The sequence below is a fragment of the Epinephelus lanceolatus genome, chromosome 19 (genome assembly GCF_041903045.1).
Source record: "Epinephelus lanceolatus isolate andai-2023 chromosome 19, ASM4190304v1, whole genome shotgun sequence".
In the NCBI taxonomy this organism is placed as follows: Eukaryota; Metazoa; Chordata; class Actinopteri; order Perciformes; family Serranidae; genus Epinephelus; species Epinephelus lanceolatus.
The window spans coordinates 9,537,041-9,561,174 of record NC_135752.1 but is presented as its reverse complement, the minus strand read 5'-3'; the positions used below and the strand labels follow the sequence as shown (position 1 = coordinate 9,561,174).

At 39.3% G+C, this 24,134-nt stretch overlaps 3 protein-coding genes across 7 annotated transcripts in view; 2 read left to right on the top strand and 1 right to left on the bottom strand.

Moving 5' to 3' along the window:
* Window positions 1–834: 834 nt before the first annotated feature.
* Window positions 835–10,951, bottom strand: sgtb (small glutamine rich tetratricopeptide repeat co-chaperone beta). 2 transcript variants are annotated; one of them, XM_033646997.2, is made up of 12 exons: window positions 10,837–10,951; window positions 8,420–8,535; window positions 8,046–8,149; window positions 7,188–7,263; window positions 6,071–6,170; window positions 4,825–4,929; window positions 4,567–4,705; window positions 4,395–4,457; window positions 3,873–3,910; window positions 3,680–3,763; window positions 1,775–1,895; window positions 835–1,689 (listed from the first exon to the last, which is right to left on the bottom strand). In XM_033646997.2, the coding sequence occupies exons 2-11, from the start codon at window positions 8,517–8,519 to the stop codon at window positions 1,784–1,786; spliced, it is 921 nt and encodes a 306-aa protein (XP_033502888.1). In that variant the 5' UTR covers window positions 8,520–8,535; window positions 10,837–10,951; the 3' UTR covers window positions 835–1,689; window positions 1,775–1,783. The 2 variants fall into 2 exon arrangements, with proteins under 2 accessions (XP_033502888.1, XP_033502889.1); XM_033646998.2 differs by having other exon boundaries at window positions 8,420–8,532; window positions 10,837–10,944.
* Window position 10,952: 1 nt separating this feature from the next.
* Window positions 10,953–23,111, top strand: nln (neurolysin (metallopeptidase M3 family)). 3 transcript variants are annotated; one of them, XM_033646994.2, is made up of 14 exons: window positions 10,976–11,125; window positions 11,391–11,480; window positions 11,588–11,838; window positions 13,352–13,500; window positions 13,994–14,098; window positions 14,312–14,414; window positions 14,515–14,675; window positions 17,256–17,391; window positions 17,898–18,264; window positions 19,851–20,052; window positions 20,157–20,343; window positions 20,434–20,562; window positions 20,798–20,934; window positions 21,025–23,111. In XM_033646994.2, exons 3-14 carry the CDS (start codon window positions 11,610–11,612, stop codon window positions 21,175–21,177), a joined length of 2,058 nt encoding a protein of 685 aa, XP_033502885.1. In that variant the 5' UTR covers window positions 10,976–11,125; window positions 11,391–11,480; window positions 11,588–11,609; the 3' UTR covers window positions 21,178–23,111. The 3 variants fall into 3 exon arrangements, with proteins under 3 accessions (XP_033502887.1, XP_033502884.1, XP_033502885.1); XM_033646996.2 differs by lacking the exon at window positions 11,391–11,480 and having other exon boundaries at window positions 10,953–11,020; XM_033646993.2 differs by lacking the exon at window positions 11,391–11,480 and having other exon boundaries at window positions 10,956–11,125.
* A 112-nt stretch (window positions 23,112–23,223) lies between these two features.
* The window catches only part of erbin (erbb2 interacting protein), a 68,590-nt gene continuing 67,679 nt past the window's right edge, over window positions 23,224–24,134 (top strand). The window contains exon 1 of one of the 2 annotated variants that reach the window (XM_033646538.2): window positions 23,224–23,874. The gene's annotated coding sequence lies outside the window, so the exon portion shown is untranslated. The remainder of the gene's footprint in view (window positions 23,875–24,134) is intronic. The other variant, XM_033646539.2, reaches the window with a different exon arrangement.

Sequence of the window (24,134 nt, the reverse complement as noted above, 5' to 3'; positions counted from 1 at the left end):
CTCAAATTATTTAAAAAATAAAAAAATTGCCAAAAAAAAATGTGTGCCAGGACATGTAATCATAAAAAATAAGAAATTGCTGTTATTATTACTACTGGTTCGAGTATTATGGTGTACTACTGTTCTGCATGTGGTTTGTCCAAGTCATGCTGCTGTACTTTAGCAGAAGCTGTTATTTGACTGCTGTGAGTAGGTGCAATCAATATTGAAAAAATGTACTTTATTTCAAAACTTTCAAATGTATTACAAAGTTGAAAACTAGAATGTAATATGGGTGTGACAGGCTATAATACTGTTCATTGTGACAGTGTTAGCATGCCATAAAAATGTCATAGTATAGTTTGTCATTTAATATGTAATAGTATGCCATAAAAGTCATTTATAAAAATGTCATAGTATGTCATAAAAAGTCAAAGTATGCACTTTTCCCATATAGCTTTCGATCATATGCTCGCTCCCAAAAGTGGCTCTCAGTCATCAAAAATTTGAGAACCCCTAGTTAAAATTTTTGTTTCAAAATGCTCTTAATTGGTCAGTTTAGATGTTAGGTTTCTAAAAAAATAAAGAAATTCCTACAGTCACCCTTGGAGGGTATGGTCAATAAGGGTGTAGGTCGAAAATGCCCCCCCCTGAATGTTAAATGGGTGATTCCTCAAACGGTGTGAAAAGTACTAAATTGGTGGTGTGCCCCTTTAAAATGTGAGACTGCTAAACTGCCAGGATTGTCTAGAGTGTCAGGTACATCTTGGTTTCAAACCCAGCATTGTCCACCATTTAAAGACAATTTTACATGACAGACATCTTTCATATAATGATGACACAAAGAGAAACGCATGAGTGTGAGCAGTTGCTCAATTTCAAGACATTTATTCACATGTTTTAGACAAAACATTGTGCTGCCCTAGCATACCTATTTGTTTCCATAAAGCATCTGATCTCAAATACCAGATTTAAGAGCATGCAAAATGAACACTCCCAATACTCTTGTTACTAGTTAATGAACAATTAAATAGGTTTAAATGGGGGATATTTATTTTTTTGCTAAAGTGCAATAACAACATAATGCAGGCTGCAAACACTGCTATATAATTACATGGTTGTCTTAATCAAAAGTTAAGTCGTACTCATTGAAAAGCAGTGATGTGAGTCCTACGTGTTCCCAGTAAACAAGTAGGGTCTGTCTACAAAAATAATATCAAACAAGATGCAATATAAACCTGATGTGTTACTGTTATTGTATGAGAAAAAGCTGAAATGTTCCCTGTAATGCCGTTAAAGTACATTCCTCCCTTACCCTCTATGTATCATGACAAGACAAAAGGATCCTTAACTCATAACATGAAGAGGGCAGTATTTTCAGCACATATAAAACACGATCTCTACAGAATGTAAAAGCACTGAAGAAAGAATTTACTCATGTTCCCTCAGTAGGCTGAATGACTTCTTGGCTCTTTTTATGATTCAGTGTTTACAATATGTTTTGCCCTACATGTGTGGGATGCCTCATTTCATGGTCCAGTCTCTAGGCCCTCATCTCTCCGCCCCGCAGTCTTTAGTCACAGTAAAGTGCCTTCAGCCCCATCCTTGTCTCTTCGGTCCAGCTATGCCGGGGATTTGATTTCAAGAAATGGGTGTAGAGATTGTAATCGCGTCGTATGGTTGCCCTTCCTTGGAAAAAAAAATGGGACACTGAAATAAAAAAAACATGTTAATGACATAAATATATTCAGATTTAACACAACGTCAGCTGGGGTTTGGTTTAAAATATAAACACCTGAGTAGATCATGAGTGCTCCTCGGCGCTGCCGCTGAAAGAGCGGCTCCGGATGTGGTTCCTTAACTGCTCGATCAGCTCTGGGTTCTGCTGCTGGATCTGCTGTGCAAACTGTTGTCCCCTGACAGAGAGAAGAGATAACGTTGTTTACCTGCTGAATTGCTTTCTACCAGAACAATAACTCACACAAAGCAAGATGAGAAATAGTTCTGTTTTTCAGATGCAGTACAAGGACAGAGAAGGATCTTATCTCCCCACACTGTGGACATTTACAGTACAGATACAGCTTGATACTAAATCAGAGATGCAAAAATATTCTCATGATGGTTTACTTGGGATGAAATATGATCAAAAGAGAAACTGTTTCCCATCATGTCTGTTTGAGGCTCAGTGGTGTGAAACTGTACATCAGTTTTGGAGATAATTAAACAAACTGCCTCAAAGTGTTTCCCCCTTTCACATAATTTAGGAAAAAAAATGTACCGGTAACTGTCCCCAAATCAAATTTCTCTCCACTCGATGTCTGAGTATCTGCTACGTGGTGCTCTAACATCACAAACTTGGTATGTGCCACAGTTGGCAGCAGAGATGTTGGTACAGTTTTGCCACATGACATTGTTTCAGAAATATTAGATTATATTCAGACATATTATTCTAATTAACAGTTAAATGAGATGATTGATATCACTTTCATATCTGTACAGTTAATATAAAGCTACCACCAGCAGCTGGGAAGCTTAGCTTAGCATGTAGACTGAAAACATCAGTGGGAATTGACTATGCCTAGTCAAGAAATCATTTAGCACTTTTTATGTAACTTCATATTAACCACACAGGCCGAAGAATGCTTTAAATTTTCCAAAATGTTGATTCACTCCTTTAAAGGTCAAGTTTGCGATTCAAATCCAATATGCTTTTCACTGTATTCAGTGAATGTCTCCTCGTGGTCCTGTATCTGTCTATTTTGTGTGTGCTGAAAAAAAGGTGTTCAGACACAGTCCTTGATCTGTAAATGGAAAACGAGCAAAGTGGCTCAGACTGAGCCACACTACACTACATCTTAATTTCCTCTTTCACGTCCTCGACAACAAACAGAGCTACACCTTGATAGTAATGAAAGATTAATAACACTGGAGATATTATTAGTGCCTCTGAAGGAGCACTGACATAAGAGATCTGTTTGGGTGTTGAGTTTAGATATCAACTGTCTTTCTCCACAATTACTGACTCCACCTTTAATCGGTTATATTTAAAGGATCAGTTTGCCCCCAAAATCAAAAATACATATTTATCCTCTTGCCTGTTGTGCTTTTTATGAATCTAGCTTGTTTTGGTGTGAGTTGCAGAGTATTGAAGTTATCAGCTGTAGACATGTCTGCCTTCTCTCCAATATAATGGAACTAGATGGCACTCAGCTCGTGGCTGTATCACTGCACAGAAGGAAGCATCTACTGCTAGCTCATCTCGCACCACTGAGCTATCTGACATAACAGCTCAGTCGAGGAGGACGCTATTAATGTTCTCATCACGGTCACAAGCACAAGCCTCTTGTCCTTGAGTAGATGGACGCTTCCTTCTGCACTGTGATTCAGTTAGTGGGTGTCGTTCAGTAGAAAGAAAATATTTCCTACATGAAACTGCTCACAACGAGGGGGGGCTGAGTAGCTCACCTGGTAGAGCAGGCACCACCCTGTACAAAGTCGAGTGCCTTTCAGTTCCGTTATATTGGAAAGAAGACAGACATCTTTATGGCCGATATCTCCAACACACGCCAGCTCATACCAATCTAGGGTGATAATTAGCACTACAGGTAAGAGATAAATCTCATATAAAACTATCTAAAATGAACAATAATTGATAAAACAGTCCCTTTAACCCTTCCAATTTTGAGCTGAGTGTACTTACGCTTCAATCAAGCTGGAAATGTCAGACAGTCCACCCACTCCTGCAGCAGGACCCCCGACAGCATTGGACATCATTCCTGACATACTGACAGCAGAGTGACACAATGACAGTGAGTCAAAGTATGCTTTGATACTGCACTTTACACTTCACCTTAAAGCAACCCTAAATGCAATCCATTCATTTTGATACTCACAGCTGTTGTACTTGTTGGTTCTGCATCACGCTTGCAGCCTGTAAACAGAAATCCACTGTGTCTCTCACAAATGTATTATAAGGACAATTCATTTCTAACTACATTAGTTATTTTGTTTGAGAAAAACAATATATTGCTGTACATATGCACATACATAGCAACCTGATTTAGATGTATCTTGTTTTGTTAATATATTTTGTTATAATTGTTGCAGTAAAACTGGCATGTTTGAAGAAACATTCTTGGCCTGGCAGGCATTCTCATGTGTCATCGTTTAACGAGTCAGGACTCTCTGAGGCCAGACACAGTCCTTTCCACTAGACAATAGCTCGGTTGATTAACGGGCTAACTGTCACTCATGGGACTAATTAGGGAAAATATCTGGTCTAACCTTGCCAGAGACAAAACAAGCATGAAACACGTGTCTCTAGGACAAATGGCAGGTTTCCTGAACAGCACTAACCTCTTTGACACAGCCAGGCTATTTATGTACAGTACATACATTAGCACTCATGCTCTTACCATGCTGATGAAGGCAGGGTTGTTGATTAAACTCGCCATGTCAAATCCCAATCCAGCAGCTATCTGTGGCACACAACAATAATGATAGCTCTGTAATATATGTCAGGCTTAATCGGATATATACATTATGTTATATAACCAAATGAGGAAAATACAGCCTGCTTTTCCTTACTGGGCTGGTCGCTTCTTTCTGCTTCTGTTCTGCAATCTTCAGGTTGGATTTGTAGGTGTCATTCTCGGGGTCTAATACCAAAGCTTTCTTGAAGTAGGAAATTGCCTCTGGAAACTTGTTCATAGCTGTCAAAGCCAAACTGAAACCACAAATGAAAGGGACACACATAATTTTAGAAAGACCTTGAAATATTATGGAACAGATTACACACTAAAGTCCTACAAAACTTGTTTTAATAGTGTCAAACATTAAACTCACCCCATCCTTCCATATGCTTTGCTGTAGCTAGGATCAATCCCAATGGCTCTCTCGCAGTCACCAGTTGCCTCTGTATAATTTCCCAGTTTACTGTGAGCAGCAGCCCTGCAGAGGGTTAAATTCAGATCCCATGGTTACCTTTATCACTGGCTTGTTTAAAGGAGCACTTCACCGACAAAATGACCATATGTATATCAATTACTGACACGTGTTACATTGAATTTGTGAAGAAAACTGCTTTTCTTGGATGCTTCCATGGTGAACGGAGAATCCAAAAAAGGCAAACATTCTTTATGAATTAAAGTAATGAGGGTCCACTTTTAACAACAGCAACATCTGTTTACAAACTCTCCCACAACCTGTGCAGTATAATCCAAGTCTCATTTATCTAGTCGTATGCTCAGTATTTCCCAAACACATGCATTTTTGCTGAAAATTCTACGATATAAAACACTTCCACTTACGAGTAGCATGCCCTGAGCATGTGTAGGCATGTACATGTGTTTAAGCTCTGCAGGGTTCAAATAAATATGAATAAAGGAGACTTGGTTTATACAGCACAAGTTGTGTGAGAGTTTGTAAACTGATCTTTAGATATAGTTCTGCTGTTCTTAAATGTGGACCCCTATGACTTCAATTCTTGAAGAATGTTCACCTTTTTTGGATTCACCCTTCACTGTGAAGGCATGTAAGAAAAACAACGTTTTCGTCTAGAATTTAGGGTAATATGTGGTGAGAAATTGATATACAAATGGTGTTTCTGTGGGTGAAGTATTTCTTTTCAGGACATCTATAAGATGTTCAAAACATTAATATAGCAGCAAATAAGTATTTGCTATGTAAAGATATGGTAAAATAATGGTGTCTTGATCACAGAATGAAGTCAGACTATCTCTGAGCTTCTCTGTTCTTTGCTGTGGTAGACGGTCCGGCCGTGCATGCATGTTTGTGCATGTGAGTGCACATGAGTCCCTGTGTGTGTGTATCCCACCTCTAATATCGGGACAGCTTCATAATCAAGCATAAAGCCCACCCTCTGGTTCCCCCTTAAGTCAACACCATTAGCTTTGTCAGCACTGTTGGCATTGTTGGTGCTGTTTGCGCTGTTAGCACCTTTAGTTGCTAGCCACCAGCTCAGCCACCTCCATGTTGAGAGCCATGTGCAGACAACCTCTGAAACACAGATACACTCTGAGTAACAAAACAATGACAGTGTGAAGGGTTGTTGCCTGTTTGTTGTAAATACCTATTGCAGTAGTACACAGCATTTCTTAGGTCCAGGTCAATAGCCTTTGTGTAGCACTCCACTGCACATCTGTAGTTCTCTTCCTTCATGTGATTGTTCCCTAAAAAGAAAATATTGGATTGTTCGCTGAGTTAACACATAGAAAGACTGTGGTTACAACACTGCTCAAAAATGATCACAGAAGTAGCCTTGCTTTTTATCATCTTCAGAAATGGTTAGTGAGACTTTTTAATGAATGCTGTCGTACCAACACTTCCAATTAGGGCAGATAAATAATAATTTACCTGATACTGGTACCAAGACATATTCAGGGCTATGGTGAAGTTTACCAAACATCAGAATTAAGATAAATATGTCAGGTGTTTGCTCTCATTGTATCCTACAAAAGCATCAGTTTTCTTTCAGAGGTCAGTACTTTCCACCAGAACTACAAATACAGCCACCAACAAGTCAGTGCACAAGGTGAAAGAAGCAGCAGAGTTCCTAGATGTTCATCCATTAAGTAACTGGCTGCCTTTCTAATATCACACTTAATATCTAAAAGAAACTCTGAAACTACAGTTGTCCTTGTGGGTTAAGGGAAATAGTTCCTCATTAAGACATGAACTATTGCTGGTTCCTCCAGCTAAACGTGTTAGCACACATATGGATTATACTGATACAGAGTCTAAAAGATAAAGTTATTAGCACTTCACAGCCACCCTGACCAATGCCCCACTAAAAGAAACCACTTCTTTTTTTTTTTTTTACAGTTTCAATGATCATAGTGTATATCTTCCAGCTAAAGTCACACACTACTGAAATAGCCAGTGCACAAAGCGTACCTTCTCCATCTGATTTTATTTAACTGTCTGAGCATGTCTGTCTATTCTCCTGACCTGAAACACATTTGAGGCACATTTAATACTGTATTTATCAATTCTTCTGCTGCTGATCACTCCCCTGTTCTCTCTGTACTCAAGCTCTCCACCCAAAAATATGTCAAAGTGTTTTGTGAAGTCGCTCATAATTATGACATTGCTTAAATATAAGTACCTCAGACACTTGATGCTACAGAGGAAGGCACAGGTATTGGACTTGGTGAAATTAGAGTTGGAATTAAGAGACTTAACATTACCTTCATTCTTGAGTTGCTCAGCTCGTTCAATGTCTTCTGGAGATGGGGAACTCTCTGGTATGGTTATGTTGTCATTCTAAGTAAATGCAAAACAGAAGAGTCATTACATCCACATGAAATGAACTGTGAATAAAATGTGACTTTGTAGTTAATAAAAGGCCAATATTATGGCAGGCATTTTGACTTGACAGAAGGAAAAGCACAGGTGGAACTAATATCATTAAGGATGATTCTACTCTATTTCGTCTTGCCAATAACCAATGCCAGTGAGCCAGCATGTGCTGGCACAGTCTACAGTGTTGACTGTGGAATGCTTCCTTCATATGTTAAAGGGACAGTTCACTTCAAAATCAAAAATACGTATATCCCCTCTTCCCTGTGGTGCTATTTATCAGTTTAGATTGTTTTGGTCTGTGTTGCTGAGTGTTGGAGATATCAGCTGTAGAGATGTCTGCCTTCTCTCAAATACAATGGAACTAGATGGCTTGTGGTGCATGTTTCCTTCTGCGTGGTGAAGGTAGGAAAGAAAATAGTTCCTATGAAACTGCTCACAACAAGGTCAGTGGATTATCTTGAGTAACTGGGTCCTGATTTCTGGAAAGTGACATTGCTGTTGAGTTTTTCAAATGCCTTTTATTCTTTGGCGCTTTGGGCACCACAAGCTGAGTGCCATCTAGTTCCATTGTATTGGAGAGAGGGCAGACATCTCTATGGCTGATATCTTTAACACTCAGTAACTCACACCAACACAATCTATACTGATGAACAACACTACAGCTAAGTGGAAAAATATGTAGTTTTGATTTGGGGTAAACTGTGCCTTTAAAGTATTGGTCCCATGGATTGTACAGTACCTACCTTGAGCAGGGAATTGAGGAAGATCTCTGTCAGAGGCTGTGGCACAGCAAGATGGCAGTCACTGGAGCTAATCTTAAAGGTTGTCTCCAAACACTGTATCGCAACTGCGGTGACAGGATAATGTTGGTGAGACAAATTACACTTGTGAGATTTTAAGATTATAGCAGCCAAACAATTGGTCTTAGAGTTAACAGTATTATTACGGTGAGTCAGAGCTTGGCTGCACATTCAAAGTGAGAAATCCAAACCGTCCTGTTCATATAGGATAAAACACGCCACCGCACATACTGCACATAATTTCTTGTAAATCTTTGTGAGACACAAGCAGAGTGTCCTATATTTGTAAGGTATAAGTGCACAGTGAGTTGGCCTACCTTCGAGGCTCTCCTGCTCATCAGAATTCAAAGCACCGCAATGTGTTTGATCTCGTAGGAACTGCACAATAGAGAATGCCAGACGCTTCTCCACTGCCATTTTTACCCAGAAACTGCTGCACACAGGAAGTTGTTTGGGATGAAACAGAAAAATGACTATATAATTCATAGTGTGACACTTTATATAAGGGTATAAAACACATGCTTAAGTAATGCATCACTAATACATGACTTGTGATAAATTAATTCAGGATTTTTACGAATGGTTTCAAAAGTTGCTTTATTAAAAAAACAACCAAGTCACTATGAATTATAGTCATATGCATACATCTACGGTCAACAAAAACAATTTCTAGTAATAATATAACTCACAATCAGATTCCCGACACAACATCAATACCCAGCTTTTCTACTTTCATGACAGTGTTAATGTATGCTAAAACATGCCTGTCCATTCTCCCCTGATTTGTCAACTGGAAGGCACCTGCTAGATGTTTTTGGTTTTAGTGCATCCTGCTTTTCAACAACAATGACAAAATATCATAATAAAATTAATCAAAATTCACGTTCCATCCCCTAGATTGTAAATGTGACATAAACAAAGACTGCTGAGTCACGTGGCAACATGTAGATATTTCTTTGATCAAATCCATGTGTCTACAATGCCCTTTTCTAGGCAGTAAATAAATGTTTTGTATAAAGTAACTCTGAATGAACAATCATTAGGTGATGATCCATTAACTGATCATATAAACTGATAGTGGCCTGCAGGCCAGTCAGGGGAACAAAATTTTCCAAATTGGGCCTCTCATCCACACCCACAGTGGTGCATAGACCTTTGCACACCCCCCGGCCCTGGGACCTGCATCATCTGTACCCTCTGACCCCCCGTGACAGGGCCTGGGTGGCCCTGGTGACCTGATAATTTAGTCTGGGGGACAGCAGGAATTCATGACGCTTCTTGTATTAAAGCTTCTGAAAACATATCTGAAGTATTTCTCTGTAAGATTAAACATTCATGACTAAATAAGACACATCTTTTGGCATTATTTATGAAGAGATTAACAGCCAAACACCCTGCTAATTTGCTTCATCAGGACTGTGTGGGTGGCGATCATGTAGGACTTCATTACTCATAGCATGAATGTGATTGGAAAAAAATATGATTTCAGGGGGTTTAACTCGTGCATTAACGTGCACTAACAAGAATTATTAGTTATGAATAAGTTAAGCACATGTTTTGTACTCTTATCATAAAGTGTTGTCATACATAGGCTTATTGTTTATGTAATGTATGGCTACATGGGGATTTTCATGGCTTATTAAATGTAGTGAAAGCTCAGTCAATTATCAAACATAGTGCTGGGTAATTATTTATTATCTAGTTATTATTCAGGACTGGATTATCAACCGGACAGCTGCCCACAGGCCCCCTGCACCTCAATTGATTTTTGGCACTTTAATTAATTGCATTTGTTCAGGAATTTACGAATAATATCGACTTATGTGGACCCTGCAGTTTTAGCTTATTTAATGGGCCTGTTATACACAGACGCCCTGTGCTCACATGGCACTCTTAAATAAATTGCTGTTAAATCAAATTACCCAAATGTGGGCTCAATGGTAGGCTATATTTTAGCCCAGGGGCCTCCAAACAGGTTCATCCAGCCTTCTTATTATTCTATTATATCCCAAAAAATACAACTAGAAAGGATGCTGGTGGTGCATCTGGCTCTTGTTTCCAAGACAACTCACATGAGGATGAAAGCAAAAATGATTCTTGTTTGTAACAACAAAAAAACACAAGCTGGCTGTTGCAGTTTGTTATCTCTCTGTCTGACCAAAGCTGCTCCGAATCTATTAGTGGCAGCAGGGGGTAAACAAGGCCACCAAACTGACTGTAAATTAACTCTAAGGGATTTGCAGATACAAACACTGCCTCATATTTCCATCACGTGCTGATGCCATTCGTTGTTACGTTCATTTAAGTCTGGCAGGCACAGCCACTCCTCCCTCAGTGTGTGTTGATACACGTAAATGCAGTGATGCAGAAGCTGTGATGTAATACCATAAGGGGAGACGAGATGTTTATGAACTGAATTCATAATACAGGCATTATGTTTTTAAACAAATAAACATACAATGCATTCACTAAGACTACAACCAATGACGCTGGCAGGTGTTTGTCATATCTAAAAGCTCGTCTTCCCGGACAACAAGGCTCGCGCACTGTGCAGCCTGACTGTGTGATGCTGGCTAAAAAACACAATCCCAACACTGTGTCAACGAGGCAGCAAAACAGGCGCGAGGAGAGGAAGGAAAGGTTGCCCTCGTGTCCCACCCAAACACTATGAGGGCAATTTAAAAATAACATTGTATCAAAGGATGCTATCCAGTGTCCCCCCCCGCCCACCTACCTGAGCTCTTATCCAGCTGTCTGCCGCTACCGCGTCATGAAGGCTTGTGTCGGAGCTGCTCGCATCCTCTTCTGCGCCTGCGCGGTAAAAGCGGAAATAAGAAGCGTTATGCACATTTCAAAGGAGAGGGAGCCCACTGTTTCTACTGCTGCTGCTGCTGCTGCTACGCTGTGTGGACGGAGCTGTAAGAGGAGGAGAAAGTGTTTTGTGCTGGTGTTTTTGCCCGGATAAACGCATGAAACCCCGGCATGTGTGTGTTAAGAGTTGTAGTCTGCCGAGCGCATTGCAGGTATGCTTCAGAATAAATACACCGCTAAATATCTGTCATGTTTTGTCTGTTTAACATCTGTTTAACTTGCTACATGTAACTGCTCTTAATTTGTAATTGCTGTGTCCTTTATTTATCACCTGTTAATCAGAAAAAATGTGTTTAAGCGATAGCTCTCTGCTCTCGACTATTCAAACAAATTACTGAAATGCTTTTAAGTTTTGGCTGCCATTTGTCATAGCTGCCTCACAAATTAATCCACGCTGTTATGAATCTGTTTTGAAAGGCTTCCGCTGCCACGCTGTGAAACTGTACACTGAGTGGACGTGGGAAAAGGTCACCGCTTGGCATGGAAAAAATGCAGAGCACGTTTCAAGTGCGACCTCTAAAGATTTATTGCTTACAGTAGAACCACCTGTTAAATTCAGTCTGAACTGTAATACTGTAATACTGTTATAGACTGACATGTGTAATTCTTTACAGCTTTTCTAGATCTCTCTTGAGAATGACCATCCAGAATGGCTCCGTGATATCTGCCAGAGACTGCTCTCAGGCAGGGAGTAAGAGAAATACACTGAGATGGGACCTGACCCCAGGTGACATCAGGACCAGGACTGACAGCCTCATCAAGAGAGTAAAGGCGGTCTATGATGACATTGGATCTCTAAAGATAGAAAATGTTTCAGTTGAAAACACCCTGAAAGCCTTGGCTAATGCCAAACTGGATTACGCATGTAAGTCTTTAAGGACAACTAATAATATTCTGTATTTTTCTTGTTGTCAACAGTCACATAAAAAAAGGCCAAAATCAACAATGCATTTCTAGTAAGTATAGTCTGTGTAGCCTCTGTATCATAGAGCTCCATAGTTGTCCAAAACTATTAAAAAACATCAGTGCATGGCCCCTGTAGTTTTTCTGTCTCAGTCAGTCCAATATCAATTCCAAACTCATAAGTTATCATCTGATGTCAATAAAGCCACTAGGGGCAAGCGCAGATATTTCAGGAGATACGGTGTAGCCAGTGGGTATCCAGCAGGCCTCCAGGCATTGCACCAGGCTTTGAAGCAAACTCTGGCCAAACAGTGGAATTAAATCCATCATGTGACGCCTTGCGGCCCGAAAGACTGTTTCCCATAGACTTACATGGCGAAAGAGACTGTAAACCAGTGGATGATTTTTATTTAGTGTCACAAACCCTACAAAATGACTCGTTTTACTTTTGGAATTTGATCTATCAGTCCGATAACATTTAAAAAGTACAGGAGAGAGTGAAACGATTAAAAATGTTTTCCCCGTTCAAGTTAGCGCAGCGCTAAACTACAAGTAGCCAGCTTGGCCTGCAGAAGTCTCTTTTGCGCCTCCTCTTTAGGCCACACACTGCAGAAGCAGTGCCAATCAACCAAGTAATTTTATATGCAGCAGTTGGATTTTTTTTTGGCTTCATGCACTACAGAGCAGCTTTCATAGGAATGAGCTGGTCCCTGCCTCCAGCGCTGCATCCAGTTCTCTTTACACATCAATGATATCCAGGCTAAGACTTCCTGTTCCATGCACCGCTCATTGTTTTCAGTTTGATTAGCAACTGAAGACAGGTTCAGACAACATTTCGCCTAACCTCTACAGTATCTATCTTCATCAGACTGTAGCTGATGGGTTCCTCAATTGCATTTTGGCCAATGTGTTCTGCTTCTTTTGCTCTTCACACTGACTGTTTACTTGCAAGCAACCAAAGCTCGCTCAAATGTGATTGGCCAAAACTACTCAGACTGCAAACAAAAAAAACAGATGCTTTCGATACCAAAATCTTGTGCCGTTGCCTGTAGATTCTGCATTCATATGCAGATATCTGTTTATAGAGATCAGTCATATAAAATTTACACTACAGCACCAAATGTGTATTAATCCATGTCTGAAAATAGTCCCCAGTGAACACTCAATTACTTCCTGGTTGAGTAAAGTTTGCTAAAAACTGCAGTGCCCAGCTGTTTTAGGACAACACTGAGCCTTTTTAAAAATTATACAATATATTTGAGATCTGTTTTTGAACTCATGGTTAAGTGTCACAGACAGCATAGGAAAGAGACAGACTAACACATTGTTGGTTTCTGTCTTGTTTGCAATCAAATTGTATGTTAACATCAGCCATTTTTTTAAATTAATCAGCTATTTTTCACAATACATTTTCCAATGTTGCACATATCATATTAACATCCATGGTGTCTTTTGTGTTTATTCTGTTCCTTTAGCATCACTCCATGTTCTTGATTTCCCCCAGTATGTTTGTCCTTCTAAAGAGGTTCGGACAGCGAGCACAGAGGCAGACAAGAAACTGTCTGAGTTTGATGTGGAGATAAGTATGAGGGAAGATGTGTTTCAGCGAATTACTGCCTTGCAGGTACACCTCATGTCACATCCACTTGAATATACACATCACTCACAACATAAGGGAAGGTTCATATAAGAACAGCCCTTTAATCAAACCTCTAATCAGCTAAGATAATAAAAAGGTGCCAAAGTTATCTTAACAGTAAAAGATACACATTTGAAGCTAATTAAATTTTATCTGTGAAAATGTAATGCATTTATCACATTAGTTATGCCAGTGGTTGATTTGCACATTTTATGTCAGCCAGGGCAACAAATGATAGATGTGCATGGTGATCAAGGATACTATACCCACATTTGACCCCACCACTGGTTCCTATTTAGCATGGGGAAGAAATTGAATCTGATATATTTAGTGTTAGCCAGTGCCATGTGTTATTCCACTCAGGACTGTCAGGCTGACATCCTGCAGCATAAATAAAGTGGAATACATTTAGCAAAATGCAAAGTATGTCTGCCTATATGAAGATGTGTGTTTAGCTTTTACAATTATTTTTTGACAGAAAAAGGTCCAGGACAACCTCTCAGCTGAAGAAAAGCGATTCTTAGACAGACTTGTGACATTAGGCAAGCGGAAAGGACTGCACCTGTCTAAAGATGTACAAGAGGTAATGCAATATGTGATATGATTATGAAAGCTACTAAAGTTTTGACATTGCAGGTGTAATACATTAAAGAGTTTATGTGTTAAAAGATAAGTCAGTCATCTCTAAAGTGATAGCAAGTGCCAGTCTTTTATTTTGAAGTTTCTCTGCTTTTAATTCTTGAAAAATCCTGTCAAACCCCGGAAATCAATTTGACTGCTCCTTTTCTCTCCCAAGGAAATAAAAAGAACCTCCAAGCTTATAAGTGAACTCTCCATAGAGTTTAACAAGAATCTGAATGAGGACACGACGTTTCTTGTTTTTTCTGAGCAGGAGTTGAGTAAGTTTATTTGCATTAAACTCAGTCTGGTGGACTGTCTGGTATTAGAAATATGCTTTGATATTGATTCTCATGTATGTTGTTGTTCTCCTCTGTTAAGGTGGGCTAGCTGATAGCTATCTCAATGGACTGGACAAGTCAGCAGATGGGCGGTATAAAGTGACACTTGAATATCCCCATTACTACCCCCTGATGAAGAGGTGTCACAATCCTGAGACCAGGAGAAAGATGGAAACAGCTTTTCACAGCAGGTGTAAAGAGGTAACTGGAATCTGATCCTAAATCTGTGTGTCCTTTTCACCTCTCTGAACACAGCAAGACCTGTTTTTAACTTCAGTTGATGCATCTGCACCTGCAGCTCAATGTGTTTACATTCACTAATTACCAGTCTACTGTATATAGAAGTTACCTCTATATGGAGCTTGCCATTCCTGCACTATATTCAAATTGCCTACTTACAGTGCATTCAGAAAATATTCAAATTCCCTTCAGGTTTTACACATTTTGTTCTTACCTGCTGGAGCCTTATGCTACAATCATTTAATTTATTTCTTTTTTTTATTTATTTCATTCTATTATCAATATCCCATAATGACAAAGCGTAAACAGGGTTTTAGAAATGTTTGCTCAATGTGGTATCAACATACACTTTATAAAAATATGGGATGTAGCCAACGTGATGTCACCCACTGGTTTGTGGATTCTTCAGTATTTTGGCAGTCACCATCTTCTTTTTTTTTTTTTTTTTTTTTTTTTTTTTTTGGAGCCATAAGTGACCATATATTATTATTATTATTATTTCTGCTGTAAAGTTGTTGTTATTTCTGCTGTAAAGTTGACTTGCTTTTTGAGCCAGTCTCAAGTGGCCATTTGAGGAATGGCAGTTTTTGGCACTTTTGTGTTGGCTTCATTTTTCAGCCTCAGAGGTTGTTGCTTGGCCATTGAGCGTAGATTATTGAGGGATTTTTTTTTTTTGTTTTTCGCATAAGGCTGTAAAATAATAAACAGTAAAAAAGTAGGGCTGCACGATATGCAGAAAACATCATGATTATTTTGACAGATATTGCATTATGAGTCATAGTTTCAGTGGAAATGGGCATTTTTGCATTTCATTTTTACTGTTAAAAAGAACAAAAACAAATCTAAAATCATGAGGGGACTGTACAAAAGAAGCATGTTCCCTTATGTCTGGAATATCATTTGTAGGCAGGGGCATCTCTGAAGCACCACAATTCTTCATTTACAACACATTTGACACATTTTACCTTTATCAAAAAATTGCAGCTCCTTTGATCTTGATATTGCACTTTGCCATAATGTGTTTTCAATAATATTTCGATTAATTGCAGAACCCTGGAAAAAAGTAAAGGAGTCTGAATACTTTTAAATGCACCGTACACACAAACATATCAAGAGACATGATGCAAACATGTAATTCAGCCTTAGTGTTATGTAATTTTATCTTATTGATCTCAGCCTCACTGTTCGTTGTTGACTCTCCTACAGCCTTAGCAGACCTGTATTAAATTACTGCTAATGCAAACCAAATATTTCCTGCTGCTGCGAGCACATTAAAGGCATTCAACTGGTGAATCACAGCAACAAGTTGGGCCAGCCCAAGTGAGCAGTTACATGAGAGTCATGAGAGGTCATAGGCTGCACAACTGTGAAGTTTCCAACTCCTTGTAAAGTGTCCTGCTGTTGTGTGGAAAGCTACTTAAGCTGTGTGCAGTTTGAAATCACACAGAATGATGGAAAAAGTGCGCTTATTGACTGACTTTTTACTAAAGCAATACTCCACCCCCCAAAATACACACCCTGTATAACGTCTAAGTCCTGAAGAAAACTGTATTTTTCTCCCATGCCTCCAGTGAACGAAGAATCCAAAAACTGAAAAAATCCTTGATAAATTGTAGTCATTGAAGACCTCGTTTAACATCAGCAAAACTATGTCAAAACGTCCGTTTACAAACGCTCACACACACCTCATGCAGTAGTAGTGCATTTTATTTTATTTATAGGCGCCTTTCAGAGCACTCAAGGACACCAAGTATCAGTGTAATGTATCAGTATAATCCAAGCGTCATTTATCCAGTCGTATGCCCAGTGCTTCCCAAATAGACAGCCCTCTGATGGAGAACTGAATGGAAAGTGAAACCTAATGCTCTCTTCAAAGCCAGGCTCCATTGGCAAAAACAGTCATTTTACCTCACTTGACATGGGAGCTGCTGGTCTACCAATGTCTCTATTTATAGTGTGTTTTTTGTCATTGTGTGACTTTGGTGAATACGAACCAACCCTTCAAAACACCAAAGTCGAACAATAACACAAAGTAACTGATTGGGGCAGTGGGCAGTGGCTCCTGTGTTCAGAAAGGTAAAAATAATGTTTTTGTCAGTGGAGTCTGCTTTTGAAGAGAGCATAGATTAACTTTCACTTTCAGTTAGGTTTTCCTCTTTTGGATTTGTGGCTCACTGCAGGTATGCCAGAAAAACATTTTTCTTTACAAACTCAATGTAAAATGGGGTGAGTGATATAAAAATGGTCATTTGGGGGGTGGAATATCCCTTTAAAATATTGTGAGTTTGTTTGGCTGCACTGTTAACACATACGCTAGTTACTTCTCTATTGAATTTGTGACAAAGTAGCTGCTCAGCGAGAATCTGCTAGCATTAAAGCTGGAAGTATTACACCACATTTGCTGTTAATATCAGTAACCACCACTGTTGCTTAATCAATGGGGACTGAAGTCTTAAGGATCCAAAGTTTATATGTGATATTTTGTAAAATGTTCTTACTGTATACATTAGCTGATCCATATAACTTATTCTCTTTGTCCAGGTAAACACAGCAATCCTTGAACAATTAATACAGCTGAAGGCAAAGGTCGCAGACTTACTTGGTTACAGGAGCCATGCGGACTATGTGCTGGAGATTAACATGGCCAAGAATGCAAGCAACGTGTCGGACTTCCTAGGTATGACACCTTTGACATGCCACCTCTCAGGCGCACACGCATACACACACAACACGTGTGTAATTTATGATGAAGACTCACGGCATCTGATAACAGCTTTGAATTAGAAAAAGAAACTTCATGGGACAGATGGATTGGACCCAACTAGACGAGAAATGCAACACCTCATGCCTGTTGTGTGTAATGTTGTGAATGTTGCACTACATGCCTCTCATATGTAGTGTAACATGATGTATGGCTCATGATCATGGTCGTATATCACAAAGTGAAGAGAGTGGTTAGTATCTTCTACTATAGCACAAATAAAAGAATATATGGAAATTAATATTGGAAGTCTGCTTTAATTGTTTTAGGTTTAAAAATATTCCATACTGATTTGTTATATCACATTAAATGACTGCAGTCATTAAATCATCAAATGAATTAAATAAATCAGTCATATGTGTGTAACTAAGCTATGTGTCATTTGACCATAAAGATTTATGACTTTTTTCCCCACTTTACAGACACATTCTATGAAACACTGAAGCCCATTGGAATCAAGGAGAGGAAATATATTCTTGCTCTAAAGAAGCGGGAGTGTTTGATGAAGGGCTACCAGTTTGATGGACAAATCAATGCCTGGGATTTACCCTACTACATGAATCAAGTGGAGCAGTGCAAGTTCGCAGTGAACAAGGACAAACTGATCGAGTACTTCCCACTCGACGTGGTGACGGAAGGACTGTTTGGTATCTACCAGGAGCTGCTGGGTCTCAAGTTCACAGAGGTGGAACACGCTCATGTGTGGCATGAAAATGTCAAGCTTTATTCAGCCTGGGACTCTGAAACAGGAGAGGAGATTGGCCAGTTCTACCTGGACTTGCATCCAAGGTAGAAAATGCATCACTTTAGAGTTTTATTATTAATTAATCTGCTGATTATTTTTCCAATACTGTGATTAATCATTATGTATACAGAATTGTGAAAAATTGTTTTGTCTCACCAACAGTTAAAAATCCAAACATATTCCATTCATTATCACATAAGACAGAAAAGCAACATGTCTTTACAGCTGAGAAGATCTTACAGGGAAATTTGTGGCATTTTGAGATGCAAGGTTTAATCAGTTAAAAAATTTTGGTTAACAGTTATATTAATGTCCCACTAATTTGTGAATATAAAAGAAAAAAGTCAAAATTCTCTAACTCCAGCTTCTTAAATGTGGATAGTTTCTGGTTTCTTTACTCCTGTATGACAGTGAACTGAATAACTTTGGGCTGTGGACAAAACAGTCATCAGGGCTTTGGGAAACACAAATGAAACTTTTTCACCATTTTCTGACATTTTATTGGCCAAACAACTAATCCAATAATCAAGAAAATAATCGACAGATCACTCAACAATGAAAATAATCTTTTTACAGCCCCAGTGGCATTTGTGCCTGAAAAATTACTTTAACTTGAACCCTATTTTCCAGTGGTTTTGTGTCTAAGTGACTAATAGAAGCAACAATTTCCATATCTGGTCCAGAACTGAGCGAGAGTGCTGCAAATGGCAGTGACGAAACAGGCTGCAATGTAACCACTCAGGGCATTTGTGCACTGTTAATTTACATCCACTAAAAGTGTTTGTTTTTGCCACTGACAGGCTCATATTATTATTAGTGTCTGACAACATTATGGAAAGGATCCCTACAGAGATAGAACTTTTTGTTAAAGAGTAAGACACTTTTCGTTTAACTGGAAGCAACCCTGAAATTGCTAACGCTAAACCAACCAGACTGTATTTAAATAAATAATACTTTTATCACTGTAAAACACACTTTATTTAAAGTTGAAAGAAACAAAAAACTCAGAGAAGCTGCCTTGGTTCATGTGTCCACTGTTCCAGTGATCAAAATAAACCCTTAATTCACCCAGTTAGATGTTAAAATATCCTGGCTCTATACTTGCTAAAATGACTGTTTACTGGAGTAGAGTCTGGTGTGTTTGCCGGTAGCTGTTTCTGGTCTGTTGCTCGTTAAACAAAAAGTATGCATTTCCATAATGCTGCCAGACACTTAAAATAACAATCTGGATATTATCAGTGGCAACAACAAACACTTTCAGTGGGCATAAACTGACAATGCACAAATGCCCTGAGTGATTACATTGCAGCTTGTTTCACAGCTGCCAGGTGCAACCTCGCGCTAAATACTGGACCAACTTCAAAACATGTTTCCTCCATTAGTCACTTAGTAACCAAAACATGGGAAAATAGGATCCATGTTGAAAAACACTGAAGTTAACCTTTTATTGTTAATTTGATTGACAAATAGCTGTGGATCAATTTTCTGATCACGTGTATCCACCATCAAAGGAAACTTCTAGGAAACTATCAGTGACTAGAGCCCTTCATCTTTGTAATGTCAGTTATGTGAGTGTTGATGCTCTGATTCAGCCCCGCTGTGTGACATTTGCAACCTTATCTTCCACTAGGGAAGGAAAGTTTGGCCACGCCGCCTGCTTTGGGCTTCAGCCCGGCTGCAGAGGACCTGATGGAAAACGCAGGCTTCCAGTGGCGGCTATGGTGGCTAACTTTACCAAGCCCAGAAAAGGCTGGCCCTCGCTCCTCCAGCACCATGAAGTGGAGACTTATTTTCATGAGTTTGGACATGTTATGCATGAGCTCTGCTCCAAGGTAGGCCACTGTCTACATCGTCAGTGGTTTGATGTGATTTGCATACTGTGTATTGTATATTAATTAGAACGATACAGCTCAGACTTTTCCTGTGTTTGTATCAGACCACTTTCTCAGAGTTCAGTGGAACCCAGGTGGAGACAGACTTTGTGGAGGTGCCTTCGCAGATGCTTGAGAACTGGGTTTGGGAGAAGGAGCCGCTGAGAAGAATGTCTCGCCACTACAAAGATGGCACCCCGATCCCAGACAATCTGCTTGACAAACTGATTGCATCCAGAGTCGCCAACACTGGTCAGATACTCACAGAAAAAAACTTTGTGGAATTTATACAGAGAGATCAAGAGTCTCTGTTGATATGTTGACTTGTTTGTCACTCTTCAGGAATGATGAACCTGCGTCAGGTAGTCCTCGGTAAAGTGGACCAGTGGCTACACACCAGCCCTCATGCAGATACAGCTGAGGTGTTTGCAAAGCACTGCAAGGACATCCTGGGTGTTCCTGCTACACCAGGTCAGTTACAACATTAGCAAGATTTTTTATCATTGATTAGAATTGAGAGTATTCATTTAATCATCTCCTATGAGGACAAATAAATACTCAAATCGCATTCGAGTTTGAAATACACTAAATGCTGTGGGCAGGCAGGGTTTGTGTTTCATCATAATACAGTTCATTTTTTGGAATGTGTGTTAATCATTTGTAATGAGGACCATTTGATGTGATGATCAAGATCTGTCCCCTGCAGGCACCAATATGACGGCCAGTTTCAGCCACTTGGTTGGAGGATATGATGGTCAGTACTACAGCTATCTGTGGAGTGAAGTCTACTCCATGGACATTTTTTTCAGCCGTTTTAGAAAAGAAGGCATTATGAATCCAAAGGTGGGTGGGATTATTATATCCACTTATATAAACATACATCTCACTTCACGTAGAAAATGTCCTTATCAGTACATGTGTGCCTTAACGCAGGTTGGAAAAGAGTACAGAAGGGTGATTCTGGAGGCTGGTGGCTCTGTGGATGGAGTGGACATGCTGAAAACCTTCCTTGGACGTAGCCCATGTCAAGATGCCTTCTTTCAGTGCAAAGGACTAATTAAGTCACAGGAAACACAAACGCTGTAATTTGATATTTTTCTTAAAGAATCCTTTTATCAAAGGAAGGCATATTTAAAGTTGTAAAAATATATGGATTTACTTGAAGTGTAATATTACTGTGTTTAAGCTTTCTACTTGATAATTTGCACCTGTTGTATTTGTTCAGATGTACAGTAAATTGTGGAGGGTCCTCATGATAGTATGTACAATAGGCTTTTTTCACAGCAAACTTTTTTTTATGTTTTATTTTTTTATTTTCCAGGTCATGGAACACGGGTAAACCTTTACTAAACATGCGTAGATATGAACCACCCCCCGATTAAATACTTTAAACTGAAGTAGGCCATGTCGTATACACAGTGAGGAGGTGTGCATATGATTTAAATGATCCTGCCAAGCATCCTCAGAGAGCTCTACTCACAGGTCCCTTTCCCAAGTAGTTTTTGTTTCATCCCAGGATGTCTGTTTTAATTCTTGTATCACTGTAAATTGTAGAAATATGATCTGTCTCAAGGGGCTCCGAAATAAAATCTAATTGTTGTCTGGGTATTGGGTTAGACAATGAGGGATACTTTTTTGGCAAAACTACTGACTGAAAGGGAAGCTACAAAAATGGGATCTGGGTATGATATGGTCTTTAGTAAGGGCTTTAAAGGAGGTAAATGTCTTGTCTGTAAAAAGGTCACAGAAAAACACTGGTCCATTTCTATGCCAGTAGTAAAATTTGTCATCTGACACAGATGGTGGGTAGAATTGATTATTTGCTACTGGAAAAAGACCACCAGCATATCTTAATCCAAAATGCTTCCCAAACTGTAACCTTATCCTGAGTGAAGCTATGACCCTGGGTTTGTTAATAGGGATTCATGATAATATCAACATGTCATTGGTATCGGTTGATATTGGCTTTAAAATGAGCTCAGAATTGGCCAATATGCTTTTTCTTTTTTTACACAATGAGTAAATATTATATACACTGAAAAGCATTGTATTTCATGTCTCCATCTGCTGGTGGGCCATCATGATAGGAGTGTGCATGCACAATATGATGTTAATTCCACCACATGAAACAAAAAGGTAGATATATTGCTATTGGTTATGGGCCAAATAAGTTGTTAAATATCGGCATATCGGATATTGGCAAAAAAAATTCCATATTATGCATCCCTCCTTGTTAGTTGTATTTTATGGTTATGCGGTGGTGGAGAGGTGAGTATTGGTAGAGGATTGGATGAAAGTTTCATGTGAACCCAGTTTGGGCCCTATTTATTGTCATACATAGATACCCATTAGAAACTTTCTAACCTGTCATAGCAAGAAAATCACAGGTGTTACTAATAAGAATAGATGGATTTGTAACATTCAAGTGTTTCAGTAAGCTGTGGCAAAAAAACAGCATGCACAATAACCATTACACTGAAAAAAACGCTACTCTAACAAAAAAAAAGGCCTATCACTTCTGAAAAGTGAAATAGCATTTTCAGAAATTACCTAAGGCTGTTGTTGTAAAGTCTTGCATTCAATACAGGGTGTGTAAACTGCACATATTTAGTAAGATGGTGTACAAAACCTTTGTGTTAAGGCCTGTGATAAATCTGTATCAGTTACCTCCTTAAAAAGAATTAATGAGATATCTCCAGAACCAGAGGAGGAAAAGGTATTGATTACCACATTGTGGAAGAAGGAGAGCTGCTTATTTTGGAGTCCCCTGCAAGAAATAAAGTTATATATACACCAGGGGGCGCCATATGATAGCAAATGCTAGTATGAGTTTAACGTAGTAAGGAAAAACAATGTTATCGCTGGCATGACACTTTCTATGCCGAGGATTACTATTTCCTTTTATTTAAATAAAATAATGTACTCCTTACTATCATGAATCGTCAAACTGGTGTAAATAGTGCGAACACTTACGTATATGTATACATGTAGTTTGTTTAAAATAAAATATCTTGTGTTGTGCCTGCCTCTGTTTGTGCTAATAACCTATCATTGACATAGTCAGAGAGGAAGAATGTTGTTAAGCAAAAGGACGAGGGGATTGACTGAAAGTGTCTGAGTGAGACAGTGAAAGCATCATCACGGGGGCTCGGTCCGTGTAGCTGAGAAGGCGACTTCTGGTGGACATCCTACTCCTACATGTAGGCACAGAGGTCGAACAGAAGAAACCCACAGCTTCATGTTGCTCTCGAACAGCCTCAATGTAGCTTCACTCGACTCTGTCAAAGCTGCTTGGTGAAACGAAAAGGAAATTATGAGTGAAAACATCTGGGTGCGGCGTACTTTAGATGAAAAGCTTTCGCTCTGCCGGAGGTCGATTTTTGCCTTTTGTATTTCCTTGCTGAATGTCGTGGACATTTTGGATTTTTAATGCTCTGTGTCGTCAAGTCTTACCAATTAAGGACCATTTTTCTATCGTCGGTTAGTTTGTTTGAGTAAGGTACATACTTTTCTGTGTGAAAACAATTGAGGACGACAACGTTAGACAACTTGAGGACGGCTTGCTGAGGAGAATGTGCGTACTGGGCCAGCTTCGAGCTGCTCTTTAAGGGGGCAACATTAGCTAGCTGCTAGCACTAGCAAACCCCTTACTGAACTAACGTTACCTTCAAGCAAATCTGTGAAGCTAGCCAATGCCCACTTCTCGACACATTTTTTGGATAGTACCACACTGCCCATAACCTGGACATCATTAAATGAGACGCTGACTCGACATTAATTCAGGTAAGTCTCTTTGTTTGCGCAAGTTACTGCCTCTGTCTGTGGGGCCCCATAAAACATGCTAACATCACAGCTAGCTGCGTAGCGTAGTATCGCCGAGTTCCCATTCTGGTGCTGTCCAACTTGAGCTTTGCATTATTTCCTTCAATTTTAACACTGGAATGATAATGTTAAAGCCCTTTCTTAGTTGTATCAGGTTGGTAATGGTTGTGGTTACGTTATGTTCAATTATAATATTGTGTTTTGGATGGTAACAAGAGATA